Raw genomic sequence first — 13,469 nt, forward strand, 5'->3', positions numbered from 1 at the left:
TTTTGGTATCCTAAACTATGGAAGACAATATCCAGCCTTTCATGATTTTTTTCTGTGTTTGTACTTCTTGTACAGGATTCATGACAACAATGGCCTTTATAACAGGATCACGTGGGGAGGAGAGGGCTGAATAGTTGTTGTTCTAATCCTAATTGTCCAAATGTAATTGTGAAATGTGATCAGATCCCTTTGGAATTTCCCCCTAAAGTGTTTATTATTATCCATTAAGAAAGCTTTTATCCCACCTTTCAGATTCAAAACATGAACGTGAAAGTAATCAGATATAGAGTTAAGAGATCTGAGGGCCTTTAAAAAAAACTTTATGTAAGTATGTACAGGATAAAATATAAGGCTCTATATAAAATGGAAAATGTGTTGAACTACTGTATAAATAATTTACACACGTGTGACTATACATTTTGTCTATAAATTGACTTCTTTACATACATATACATGAATATAAATGAAATTAATATTAAACTTTTTGAAGTTACAGACAAATAATTTGGCATTGTATAAAATCTGAATGTTCACATAATTTTTATACTATACATATATATACACACACCCTTATCTGAAGAGTCTTGAAAGAGTTCTCTCTAATGACTTCATACATATCGCCCCCTAACTTTTTAATATTTTTGTGTTTATCTTCTAATTTCCATTGTTTATGACGATTAGAATTTTGTTTCTGATGAAGCCTGTGGGGTGGAAAGAAGAAAATAAACACATGACACGTATATCAGAAGAGCATTTACAATACTTCAGTTAAATAACAATGGAAGATCCTGCCAATTTTAGAAGCCTCTGCTTCTGAGGATAGCACAGGGTTTGAATGATAAGACCCATGCATTCCTATATCATACCTGCCGGATCTGCCACATGATTTGAAGACAATAATTTCTAAAATACTGTTATCTTTGCTGATTATAAAAGAGGTTGGGTAGAAAAGTGTGCCTTACCCGATTGCGTAGTCCTCCATTTGTACTGATTATATAGTGATCATTGCTCTGTTTCTGCTGGAGTGGAACAGATATTTCAAAGTTAAAGAGGAATATTGGTTTCTCTCCCTTGGTTTAAAGTTTTTTTTGCCAAATTGGTATCAGTGACTCTCCCATCAGTTTAAGATTCTACGCAAAACTGTGAGTATGTTATATTAACTGGTTGAGACCAGCTTAACTCATCTGCCTTGGTGCTCTGCATGCATTTTTATTACTTGTTTTCCATTTGTTTCTTGTTGGTAGTCAGAACTGTAGAACTTTCTTCCCAGGCTGCATGGCAGATATCTGCCACACATTTATAGATATGTTCCCATTTTCGTCTGTGAAATTTTGAAGGGTATGTATTAAAAATCTTAATGCTAGCAGCAGTAATATCTCCATCAAGATCTACATATAACTGTGTAGTTCTCTACTGTGTAGTAGAGAACTGTGTTCTCTAAAGTAATATGGACTCTGGAATTATGCAGCTTGTTACGACAGACAGTCTGTAATTAAATTCACCACACAGAATTAAGACACTAGTGCTAGTAAAGAGCAGAATAGTTCTTACCATATTGGGTTTGAACTTTGGTGAGCCAACTGCAATATCCTTTTTTACCAATATATATAAAACTGCATCATGAATGGTAAGGAAAAAAATGGATGGTTTAATTTCATCATCAAAAAACCCGCATCTTTCCAATTTATCCAGAAGTCCTTCTGCAGAGGAAAGAAAACAAAATCAGTTATTTACCATTCTGGAAAATAGTTCAGGAAAAATGTTAGACCCTACATCTGAATTCTAAATGTAGAATTTGCCTAGATTTTTTTATATTAGGCAGTATATACATTCAATAAATAAATAAAATTTTAATCTATTTTATTTCAGGTTTAATAATTTGGCTACAGGTCTACTGTTCCTAAGTCATGATTTTCATGATTCAATTAAAATCCCCAAAGCTATTGACACTGACTGGCAAGATTCAAGCTGGGCAGTGGATTTTGATGAGGCAATCCGAGGGATGGCGGGGCAGATTCAGCGTGGGTACCACCACCTTGCTCTGGGTCAAAGGAGGATGCTGTGGAGCAGGGATTCTCAAGGTGTGGGTCCCCAGATGTAATTGAACTTCAACTCCCATAATTCCTACCAAAGACCACTAGGGCTGGGGATTATGGGAGTTGAAGTTCAACAACAGCTGGGGACCCACACGTTGAGAAACCCTGCTGTAGAGAGAGCAGCCATCCCAACAAGAAAGTTTATTTACACCATTAGGCCAGAGCTGGTCAGGTGGTATTCCCTGACCTCTCAAAGGGCTTCTGGTTTGGTTCTGCAGGCTGGTCTAAGCAACTAGGAGGTTCTGTTCTCATTGCTTCTTGCTGGCTAAGGACTGCCTTTGCCTTGTCTTTCCATAAGCTCTAGGGAGGCTGAGCTTGGCCCAGGTATCATTTGGTGCTAACAAAAAGGGTTCCTATGACCCTAAAACATTACAATGTGGATACAATTACTGTTCTCCAGAGGCTGACATTATAATTAGCGAGATTCATATCCAAGTAACTATATTGAAGTAACCGTATTTGGTACTGGGGTGTCAGGAGACATACAGTTCAAAAGCATGTATACATGCAAGTAACTCCCACTGAAATGAATGGGAATCATGTAAATATTTTTATAATGTTAGGAACATAGGAAGCTGCCATATAGTGAGTCAAAGCATAGGTCCATCTAGCTCAGTATTGTCTACACAGACTGGCAGCGGCTTCTCCAAGGTTGCAGGCAGGAATCTCTCTCAGCCCTATCTTGGAGATGCCAGGGAAGGAACTTGGAGCCTAGATGCTCTTCCCAGAGCGGCTCCATCCCCTAAGGGGAATATCTTACAGAGCTCAAACTTCTAGTCTCCCTTTTGTATGCAACTACGGTGGATCCTGCTTAGCTTAAGGGGACAAGCCATGCTTGCTACCACAAGACCAGCTCTAGCAGCAGAACTAAGACAACACAGTAACTTTGAACATCCTGTTTCCTGTACTTAAATAATAGGCAGCACTGGACCAGCTTACCATGGGCTCCCACAATGTATACATCCACATCTATTCGGACAAATTCTTTTATAGTCTGTTGAAGGAAAAGTGGGGAAAATTTAGATATGGGTTGATGTAATGTCTGGAAAGTATACATAAAGCATTTAGGAAATTATCCACCTTGTAAGCACAATGGAATGGCTTTTTTTGTTTTACAAGATTCAGTTTTGTACAGTTAAGTACTGCTGGGTGGCTAACCATGTGACTCCCATGTGCAATCCATCATGTGAAATGAGTGGCACATGTAGCAGGAAGCTTTTGCCCATGGTGGCTTCATGCTGTAGTGGGTACATGTGGCAAAGCAGACATCCATGAATGTATCAAACATGATAAATATTCAGTTTCAGGAAGGATTTGTGACATCTGCGTGAAGTGGCCTAACCAACCTCCAGATTCAGAAGCAATATGCCTCTTAAGACCATTTGCTGCAGAAAATCAGTGGTAGTGGATGGTGGCGAAGGGTGTTGTTTTCATGTCCTGGTTGTGGGGTTTCTAGAAGTATCTGATTAGCCACTGTGAGAAAAATGCTGACTCTTTGGTCTACTGGTGTAAGAACAGGAAAGTACAGATGTAGTGCAGTGAAGAATGTGAGCTGTGAGCCAGAAAATCTCCTATTCCAAACTTGTCTCAAGCTTAGGATTCTTAAGCAAGTCACTATTTCTCAGCCTCAGAGCGCCTCTCCCACAACTGCAATATAGAGAAATGTTACTGGTCTATGTTTCCTTTGGTAAAAATCACACACAGCCTGGTTGAAGCAGGACTCTGGATTGCTAAACACTATGGAGGCTCTTTGTATGTAGTGCCTCCACACTGTTGGCGGGGATGTTGGCCAGTGCTTTTAAAGTGCTTTAACATTCTAAACTTACCATGCCATTAATAAGTATCTGTGGCTGGATTCCCACATTCATTTTTTACATGGTAGAGTCAGCATTTACCTATCGTTTTCATATGGCATCATTATGACCCATTCTACCTGCCCCCTCAAGAGATGAGATCTGACATATCCTGGAGAATTTTGGTTTATGTGGTTATAGGTTTTTAGCCAATATAAGCAGTTACAGGGTAATACAGGTAGGGTGTAAACTGAATATGATGTGATTATTTTTGTTCTGTTTCTACACCCATTGGCTGGAAGTTGCCTGAAATACAATTACCTCTCTGAGGACTCTCATAGCAGAAACATCAAGAAATGATACGGCTGAGAAATCAAGAATGAGGCTGTGGGTATCAACTCTAGGAACTATGATGTTGGGAGGAAGGTTTGTGTTCCAGTCTATCTGAATTGGCAAATCTTTGGTATCTGTGGGCTTATCCAGTTCTTCAATTGTGTTGTTGTCCAGTTCTTCTTCATCTGAATAATTCACACTATTAACAGTGCAAAGAAAACCTTTCTGTATTGAAGAAAGAAAATGATTGGGATGTTTTGTTAATCAGAAAAGGTTATTCAGAACACTTGGTCATCAGTTCTGCGTTTACCTGTAACTTGTAGGGAGGTAAGGAAAGAAATTTAAATGAGATTATTTTGCTTTGCAAATCCCAAAAGAGCATAAGGATGGAACAAGGCAGCACAGGACTCAAAGGATGTTTCTCGATTCTTGCTAGGGAATCTTAGTTTTACTTCAGAATATATCAGCTTAAAGAGAAAGCTGAGAAAAATATCAATTAACTTGGTATACTTTTCAAAATACACAAAATCTGCCACTTTCTATTTGTTACTATAAAATGGTATTGCTGAAGAAACTGTGCTTGATGTCAATTGGTGGAAGCCTGTGCCTCCCATATAAGTGCAAATTTATGTGTATTTTATAAACTATATATGTTTTCCACTGTCTTCCATTGGCTTAGAGCAAATGAATAGATTAAGTCCTATTCAAACACTGTTATAGGAGTGTACAGAATGTCTGTACACTTGTACATGTTTATGTGTGAACGACTGTACTTGCATTCATTTAAAAAGTTAACTTGGGTACGGGCCCCTCAAATGCTTGGTATAGCTAGGAAGTGTACTGCATAGTGCAGCATAGTATGTGAATAACTGTACCTGTGTACTCATCTGTACCTGTACACACTGTACACTTTTATGAGAGTTTAGTGGCTTTCAGAACTGGCCTTTGGACTTTTACAAGTCCACCAACCATTTTCTCACAAACTGGCTAACAAACAGCCAGCAGCAAGAGCACTGAAGGCAGACTGCAATTGCCCCTCTGTAAATAATATCTAACCACCTAATGGTGCAGTGGGGAAGTGACTTGACTAGCAAGCCAGAGGTTGGCAGTTTGAATCCCTGCTGGTATGTTTCCCAGACTATGGGAAACACCTATATCAGGCAGCAGCGATATAGGAAGATGCGGAAAGGCATCATCTCATCCTGAGCAGTAGATAGCAACTGTGAACCCTTCCTGTATTCTACCAAAGACAACCATAGGGCTCTGTGGTCACCAAGAGTTGACATCGACTTGACGGCACACTTTACCTTTAGATAATATCTATCTCATTAAACCATTAATGTTCCTGATTCAACTCCACTGTTTGGTCCTTGCATACCACAACTCTCTCCTCTGGATTCTATGGGCTCCAGGGATAGCATCAAAGATAAGCATTATTGGGCAGTTGCCTAGGGCCCTCAGAAGGGCCCACTGCTCTGTGCCCACACCACTGAGTGATGGCAGCAGAGTGACTCTCTCAGGGCCCACCAAGGTAAGAGGAGACCTATGGAGGGCAGTTTGCTAAGGTTCCCCTGAAACCTGGAACCAGCCCTGTTTGGCTCTCAAAGCTGGAGAGTTGGATGTAATGAGACTGCTATCTTGTTGACAAAAAAGGTACTATTGGGGAAGAAGGCCTCTGCATCTTCTATCCGGGGCTTTTCCCCTGTTTATACTGTGAGTGACAGTATGTGTTTAGGAAGATTTTAGTGCACCTTACTGAATGATGTTGAGTTGGGAGATAGTTGGGAACCACAACAGACAAAGGGGGTGGGGGATCCTTAGATAAATAAGTTCCAGCTATGTACCAATCTAGTGTCACCCTTAAAACATTTTTTACTGTCAAGCCAAAATCTTAATATCTTTGAACTGGATCTTTACAGGGACTTTGAACTCTTGTTGAAGGCACTGGTTCTCTCTCTACTTGAACTATAAATCTTATCTTCATGACTGCAGCATTAAAACTTGCTTTTGGATCTTGTACTTTGGTAAACAATTAACATAGGCAAACATTTGTTTGGCCCATATTATTTCTCTTCCACACTTTGTATCTAGCTAAAGGTTGTTGACATGAGTAGAATGTTTGAAAATTGGTGAGAGTTTTGTACCTACCATTTAATAAACTCAGAATACTTACAGGTGTGACTTGAAGCTCTCCTTTCTTCAGCATCTGCCTGATTTTCCTCAGAGCTTTGTTACGCTTGCGCAGCACCCTCAGTGGATTAAAACCAACCTGCAACATGGCATTTTTATTGGTTTAGCAGAAATTTGCTACTCATGCTGATAAGTTCTAAAAGTCTTTTCAGGTGGAATGTGCCGAGCATTGTTTAAAAAGAAATTATTAGAACACTATTTAATTGTGCAATAATAGTTGTAGTTATATTTATTTATTTACGTTACATGACCAAACATAACGTACATACAACAAGCAGCAATAATACAATTATCAGAAGAAGAAAAAGGAAAAGAAAAGAATAACACATAAAACATATCAATTAAAATTAATTAAAACATTTCTTATTTTTATAGCAGCTCCACAAAATCTGGCCATGGCCAAGGTAATAGTTGTAGTTAATAATGGTATGTATATAGCACTTCTCCTAAGTGAAAAAAAGTGCTGCTTATACATTATCTCAGTGGTTTTTATAACAACCCTAAAATATAGGCCAGTAATATTGACTCCATGTTACAGATAAACAGCTGTTTGTATGACTGGGTCCCCTTGGAACATTGGCACTAATGCCACTAATGAGTAGTACTAATTCTGCTTTGGAGATAGTATTGAATAAAGGATGTAACTCCCCATGCTGAATGATATTCTTGGACCTTAAGCCTCTATGACCCATTTGCCATCTACTATCTTTGTTTTGCCATTCCCATACCCACTAACAAAATGACTATAGTGCATTGTATTCTGGGTGGATTGTCAACATTTTTAAATGTCCTCCACTATTATGGTATAGTTGTTCTTTCTTGATAGCATGATAAGGGAACAGTCACCAGGGATGGAAGTGGATTACATGGGCTTCTGGAATTTCCATTATGTTATTCTGAAACACTAGGTTCTATCATAGTTCCATACATTTTCATTCTTCCTGCTCTCACAGTGTCCTGAATTGTAAGGAATTCTATAGGAGTCCAGCACAGGCAGGCACACTCTGCTCCCAGAAGCAATTGGGGTCTACTACAATTAATGTATCTAGCATTATATTCACTCTGGTTCTTTCTAGAAAACACCATCTGTACTATATTTGTCAAACGCTGCTAGCCTGAATGATCCTGAAAAATAGTTTGGGGGTTTAATTTCATATTGAGTAGACTGCGCCTAAAAAGGAAGCTTGTCATAGATTGCTTGACAAACAAGAGATAGTCCAGGGTGTGCTACTTAGCAGTCTGCCACTACTTAACTCAACATATAGACATGAGCAGATTTGGGGGGGGGGTGGATTTCAGAAGGAAACTGGAGAAAATTGAAAATGTCTCACATTCAGGAAGAAGAGCTGATGTCTTACAGTCTACTGCTGAAAATTAAATGCTCTGTGAAAAATAATTTCTATTAAGGAATTATAATCAATACAGTTCTTACCGCTGCAGTCAATTTGTCCTTGAAGAACCCAACATTAGCAAAGAAGACTGGGGATGGACACCTGAAAATCTTCACTCCCTCTGGCTCATATATCTAGGCCATGAAACATAAATATGAATAAAAAGTCTCTTCTTCATATTGACTTGTAAACACTAGTTATTATACTTTAGTTATTATACTTAAGAATCAGATTCTTACATCTGTATAATCTTTTCTGTTTCTATAGATGTCACTTCTTCCAACATTAGCCAGAACTGTGCATTTTGGACTGCAAAATAAATGGAAAAATCAAGAATTGAATATCACAGAGTGAAAATGAGCAACTGTCATTTATTTTAACAGAGATCTGACTTTCTTTAGTGCTTGCAAACGGTGTCGTCTTTATATCGGCATCAAAGGTAGTTTCTTGGTTACAGTGTCGTAGCATATTACTCTAGTAGGAGACTGGTTTCATCCATCGCCAACACTGATTGTTAAAGGGATTTTGTGTGGCACCCAGATTACATTCTCTGCATCCTTGTGAGACTTTGCTTACTCCCATGAAATATCTGTTTGTCATTGTTCAGTTATTTTGACATTATAATGCTAGCAGAAGAATTTGTGTGATGAGGAAATGTGTAGATGGACTGGAGTGCAACTAGTCTGGGTCTGAAAAGTGGTTTTCTGCATAAGTGGTGATGTATTGGAGGATTGGCTCTCAAGGGTGTGTATGTACCCCCCCACACACACACCTGAGTGCACCACCTTTGCCATTTTGCCATTTCACTTCTGGTCACTGCCCTTTGCAGATTTTTGGTAGTGTTGTTTTTTAAACTGAGGCCAGAATTGTCACTATTCTATTTGTTTCTAATTTTTAAGATAAGAAAAGATAAGATTTCTTATCTTTACTCCCAGGAAAGGGGAAAGGGTTGCAGAAACCTGGGAAATATGACTACCTGTAATCAAAATGGGTTGATTGTCAAGATGAGAAGTTTGATGGTTATTTGCCGCTCACTGATATGGGTCATTTTCTTGTTTTTCTGATGAGTTAATAGTATTGTTTCTTTAGATTGCGAGCCCTTTGGGGACAGGGAACCATCTTATTTCATTTATTTATTTTTCGGTGTAAACCACTTTTATAACTTTTGTTGGAAAGCGGTATATAAATATTTGTAGCAGCTGTAGTAGTATTGTGTTATTTCTGATGATGAATGTTTTTTATAGTTTTTACTGTGAGCTTCTTCAGGAGCTACTGCTGACAAGTGAGGTACAAGTGGAATGAATAAAATGTGCATATCTACTCACAATTGTGCACGGAAGACAACGGTCAAGAGTTGAAATCCTACTCCAGCTGCTAGTCCAAGATCCAGCCCCAGCAAAATAGCAGCGAGGAAGGTCACGACCCAGATAATCTGCCCAAAACACCACCACCCGCTATTAATACATTTAGTCATGGATGTAAGCACAGCACTGGGAGCAAAGAGCTCCTCACCTAAACCTTACCACAAATAGCCAGAGGGGCACAGCAAATGAGAGTTTACTATTATAGACCGCCAGGCCAAGGAGATGCATGAATGATGTTTTCCTAAATCATTTACTTATAATCCATCTTATTTATTTATTGTTTTTCATGGTAAACCACCCTGAGCCACTTTTGGAAGGGCGGTATAGAAAATGAATGAATGAATAAAATAATGCAACACCCCCCTCCCTTTCAGTTGGGTCTATTCTTTTCAAACAAGTTATGCCTTTCAAGTATTATAGACCAGTCATGAGTCCACATTGCATCAAGTTTCAGTGATACCTATCAGATTGTATTTGTCTTCCTGTGTTGGGATTTCAGGATCTTTCTGTTTGTTTCTTGTACCCTGTGTGTAAGTGTATAAATGTCAGAGGCCATGTCTATCATCTCTAGTTGGCTTTCCTGCTGTAGCTTCTTAGGAATTTTTGAGCACACCCACACCCCTATTATAGGTGAAGCTATAATTGGGCAAACGGGTCCAAAGAATGTGAGGCCCCAGCATCCAAGAGCTGCCCAGCTGTCCAGGAGCTGCCTCATCCCCCATTCCCACTGGTTGGGGCTCCTGCCATTGCCACTGCTGTCAGCTGTCTCAGCCACTCACTTGGTTCCAAGGCCCATCCACTTTCATCGGCTAGGGGTCAACTGGAGGGTGACTCAGGCACCCTCCTTCCCAGCAGGCTCTTGGCCGCTGAGAGCCAGGTGGCAGGAGGTGACCAGCAGTGGAAGCACCAGAGGTGACGTCAGGAGTGCTGGATGGGTGAATGGGAGGCTAGCAAGCCTGTGGGTGAGTGAGGGGGGAAAGCAACCAGGGTGAGAGTGAGTGGGGGATGCATGTATGCTCACATGCGCACCACCACAGGGGACTCTACTACTACGAGGGGGCAGCTGCCCATGTTTATATTGTGAACATAGACCCACTCTTCCCTTGCCACACCCCTGCCCCCCACTATTCTGCTTCTGCCTTTGACACACATTTCCTTATCCCTAGTACTTGGCTTTATACTTGATTCTGGGCTTTTGGCGCCTTCCTCCTCAGGATTAAGTTTAAAGCCCTCTTGAGGAGGTTAGTGAAGCACCACCAAACATGCCTTCCTATACTTGAACTTCCTGAGGTGGAAACCATCAGGAGTCATTCATGTTGGTAGAGTAGGCTGCAGAATTTGAATCTTTCTTGAAAACACCATTTCTGTGGCCAGTTGTTTACTTCCAGGATTCTGTTTCTAATCTTGTGCCATGACCACTTTCCCTGCAAAGGCTCAATGTGCCCTCAATTCCTTCATTTCCCTACCCAGTGCCTTGGGTTCTCTTAAGATCAATTCCAAGGTTTCCTCTGGCAGTATCATTCATTCTCATATAGATCAGTAGCAAAGGGTAACAGGAGTTTGAATCTCATCAACATCTCTGTCACATCCTGGATTTATTCATGCACTGGGAAGACAATACACCTCTCTTAATGACATGACAGGTGGTCTGGACATAGCTGCCTCTAGTCCCCTCAGTAGGAAGTCACCTACTGTGGGGACCACCACCACCACATTTCTCTTCCTCCTCGGGACAATGGTGGAGTTCCTCTCACCCATGGGAAGAATTTCTGACATTTTTGTTACAGTTTATAAGCAAATGTGCATGTTCATAGTGGTGGGTAACCTGTCCTGTGTTAAGCTGGTTTCAGGCTTTGTGAGTGTAGTTTGCTGAGATATTTCTCTCTGAGGATGGGCGGGGGGAGCTTTGCCTTATTGGGCCTCCAGTATGTTGTTTTACATATATTTGTAATCTTCCAGAAATATGCAACAGTGAGTGCATTCCATTTATAATGAAGAAGTATAGTCCCATACTGCAGATTTGTAGAGCAGTGCAATGAACAAGCACACAAAGATAAAAGAGGCCACATTTGCACATAATGTGGAATTGCGGGTCTGGTCCCCCTCAGCCCTCTCCTGTCTGCATTCGGATGAAGTGGACAGCGTCCTCTCTGCAGTCAGCGAGACTGTAGAGAGGAGGGTGAACTGGCTGTGCAGGCTTCCTTCTTGCTTGAAGGACAGCCTGCACAGCCAATCATGCAGGGAGAGAGGGAGAAGCTTCCTCCCTCAACTCCTGTCTGGCAGGATACAGCCTCCAGTGCTGCATTCAGACACAATGGAGGATCTGTGGACCCTCAGTTTTAGCAGCAAAACTCACTACAAACAGAGGGTTCAAATTAGAGTCTCCAGAGCAAAATCTCATGTCGTGGAAGGGACAGGACTGGAGTTGCACACAGAACAGTAAGAAAACCTTAGGTCCCTGCAACTCCAGTTCCCTGGTACATGCAAATACGATCAGAAAGTCCATTATGAATCAGTCAACGCTTGCAAAGAGGTTTCCCTGCTTCAGCATTGCCATTTGTGCCAGGCAGAATGAACAAAGGCAATAGCTGGATCAGGGCTGCACAACTTTGCCCCTCCTGCAGATGTTGGACTACAGTTTCCATCATCCCTGCCACAGTGACTGGAGATGATAGGAACCGAGGTTCAGGCACAGCTGGAGAGCCAAAGTTGTGCAATCGGGCTTTAAATGGATCTTAAGACCACCCCAAATGAAAGGTTGGTTCATACTGAGATTATGATTTATTACTTACACAGTCATATCTGTCCTTTTTCCATAAAATTCCTATCTCTTTGAACTGCATCAGCATTCCTTTCAAATTGCCAAGAGCCAAAGCTGCAAGAACTGACTGTCAATGATAAAACAAGAGGCACTTTAAGCATTCACTCTTTTTTCTGCTTCACCTTAAAACTTAGATAATAGAATGTTATTGCGGTGGTAATACCCTATGGTGTCAACCGTCATTATGTGTAGCCCATATGTAGTAGTATATGAGACCCATTCAATCTGCAAATAATGGTTTTCTGGCACTGGCTTCCAATTGGCTCGCAATTGCCTTGCTTCTTGGTTGGCTTGTTATACAAATCAAGTGTTGTCATGGCTGTGGGGAGAGATCAAGTGTTGTCAATGTGCCCCCACTGGCTGGGAGGGGGAGGGGGAGCCCAAAAAGATGGGAGTTTCAAAATGTATCCAAATGGACTGGGAGGAAGAGAGAGCCCTTATAATGTGCCTCTCTTGAAGTGGATACATCAGGAGAGGAGGGAAGGTAGGTTTGATTTTGTGGTTTTCTCAGTACTGAGTTCAATATGCTGTGCTATTGCTGCTATAACTGTCTGGTTTTGCTGGATCTTATATTGACAAAGGCAGAACTTGGGTGCCTTCCTTCCTTGAGTTGTGGTTTGTTTTGTTTGTGAGATAGTGTAGTGGCAAGAAGTAGACCGTGGCAGCTCTCTATCTCTCTCTGTAATATTTCTTGGTGATTGCTGGGATGAGTTCCATGTCTAGCTTTGAGACTAACTTGTGCTTCACTCATTGCTCTGGTCTGCTCTGCAAACTGCATTGCAAGGTGTACTTGGTCAAAATGTGGCTGAAGTTGCTCTAGTTGAGCTTATGGCTATGCTTGCTGCTAAGTTGTTGCTGTGGCAGCTGTTGCAATACTAGGAAGTAAGGAGTCATACTTATGTATGAGAGAGCAAAGTGTTCCAGTGATGTTAATGCAGTACAGGCACTGTCCCTGGCAGTCGATTCTATGTCAGTGATTCATTTTTGGCCATTTTTGGACTGTGTTTGAAATGTATGTTCTGTGTTGGGAGGAACAGATTCCCTTTTACTGTGTACTTCCTGCAGTGTTTTTCAAGGCAAGGTTGCAAAATGCATTGCAAATTGCAATGCAAATCTTGTGTGCACTGAGTTCTGTGAGTGCAGCTTGTTCTGGACATAGTGAACAATGGGGAAACCGAAAACACCCCTAGGTAGTTCTCCTAGAGACACCAAAGTGTGTTGGGTGGTAATGCATGATGGGTGCTATCTACCATCCAATCACAAAAGAAATGGGCAAGTGGATTATTTTTAACAATTTTTTATTCCACCCCCCAACCCCCATAGGATCCTAGGGAGTTTGGGGAAAATATAAAAAATTTGTTTAAAATCACCCGCTTGTCCATTTCTTTTGTGGGTTAGGTTATAGATAGCACCTATCATGCCATACCACCCTACCCACTTTGGTGTCCCTAGGAGCTACTCACGGGGAACAATGGGGTGTT

General features: G+C 40.9%; 1 protein-coding gene across 1 annotated transcript in view; it reads right to left on the reverse strand.

The window, feature by feature from the left end:
• Positions 1-677: 677 nt before the first annotated feature.
• Positions 678-13,469, reverse strand: part of SLC26A3 (solute carrier family 26 member 3) — a 28,877-nt gene continuing 16,085 nt past the window's right edge. The window contains exons 11-20 of the mRNA XM_053256212.1: positions 11,960-12,055; positions 9,129-9,235; positions 8,043-8,112; positions 7,845-7,937; positions 6,396-6,491; positions 4,211-4,447; positions 3,036-3,090; positions 1,552-1,700; positions 963-1,019; positions 678-701 (exon numbers count right to left, since the gene is read on the reverse strand). Coding sequence (XP_053112187.1) covers positions 678-701; positions 963-1,019; positions 1,552-1,700; positions 3,036-3,090; positions 4,211-4,447; positions 6,396-6,491; positions 7,845-7,937; positions 8,043-8,112; positions 9,129-9,235; positions 11,960-12,055 — 984 coding nt within the window. The remainder of the gene's footprint in view (positions 702-962; positions 1,020-1,551; positions 1,701-3,035; positions 3,091-4,210; positions 4,448-6,395; positions 6,492-7,844; positions 7,938-8,042; positions 8,113-9,128; positions 9,236-11,959; positions 12,056-13,469) is intronic.

Source organism: Hemicordylus capensis, chromosome 5 (assembly GCF_027244095.1).
Source record: "Hemicordylus capensis ecotype Gifberg chromosome 5, rHemCap1.1.pri, whole genome shotgun sequence".
NCBI classification, from domain to species: Eukaryota; Metazoa; Chordata; class Lepidosauria; order Squamata; family Cordylidae; genus Hemicordylus; species Hemicordylus capensis.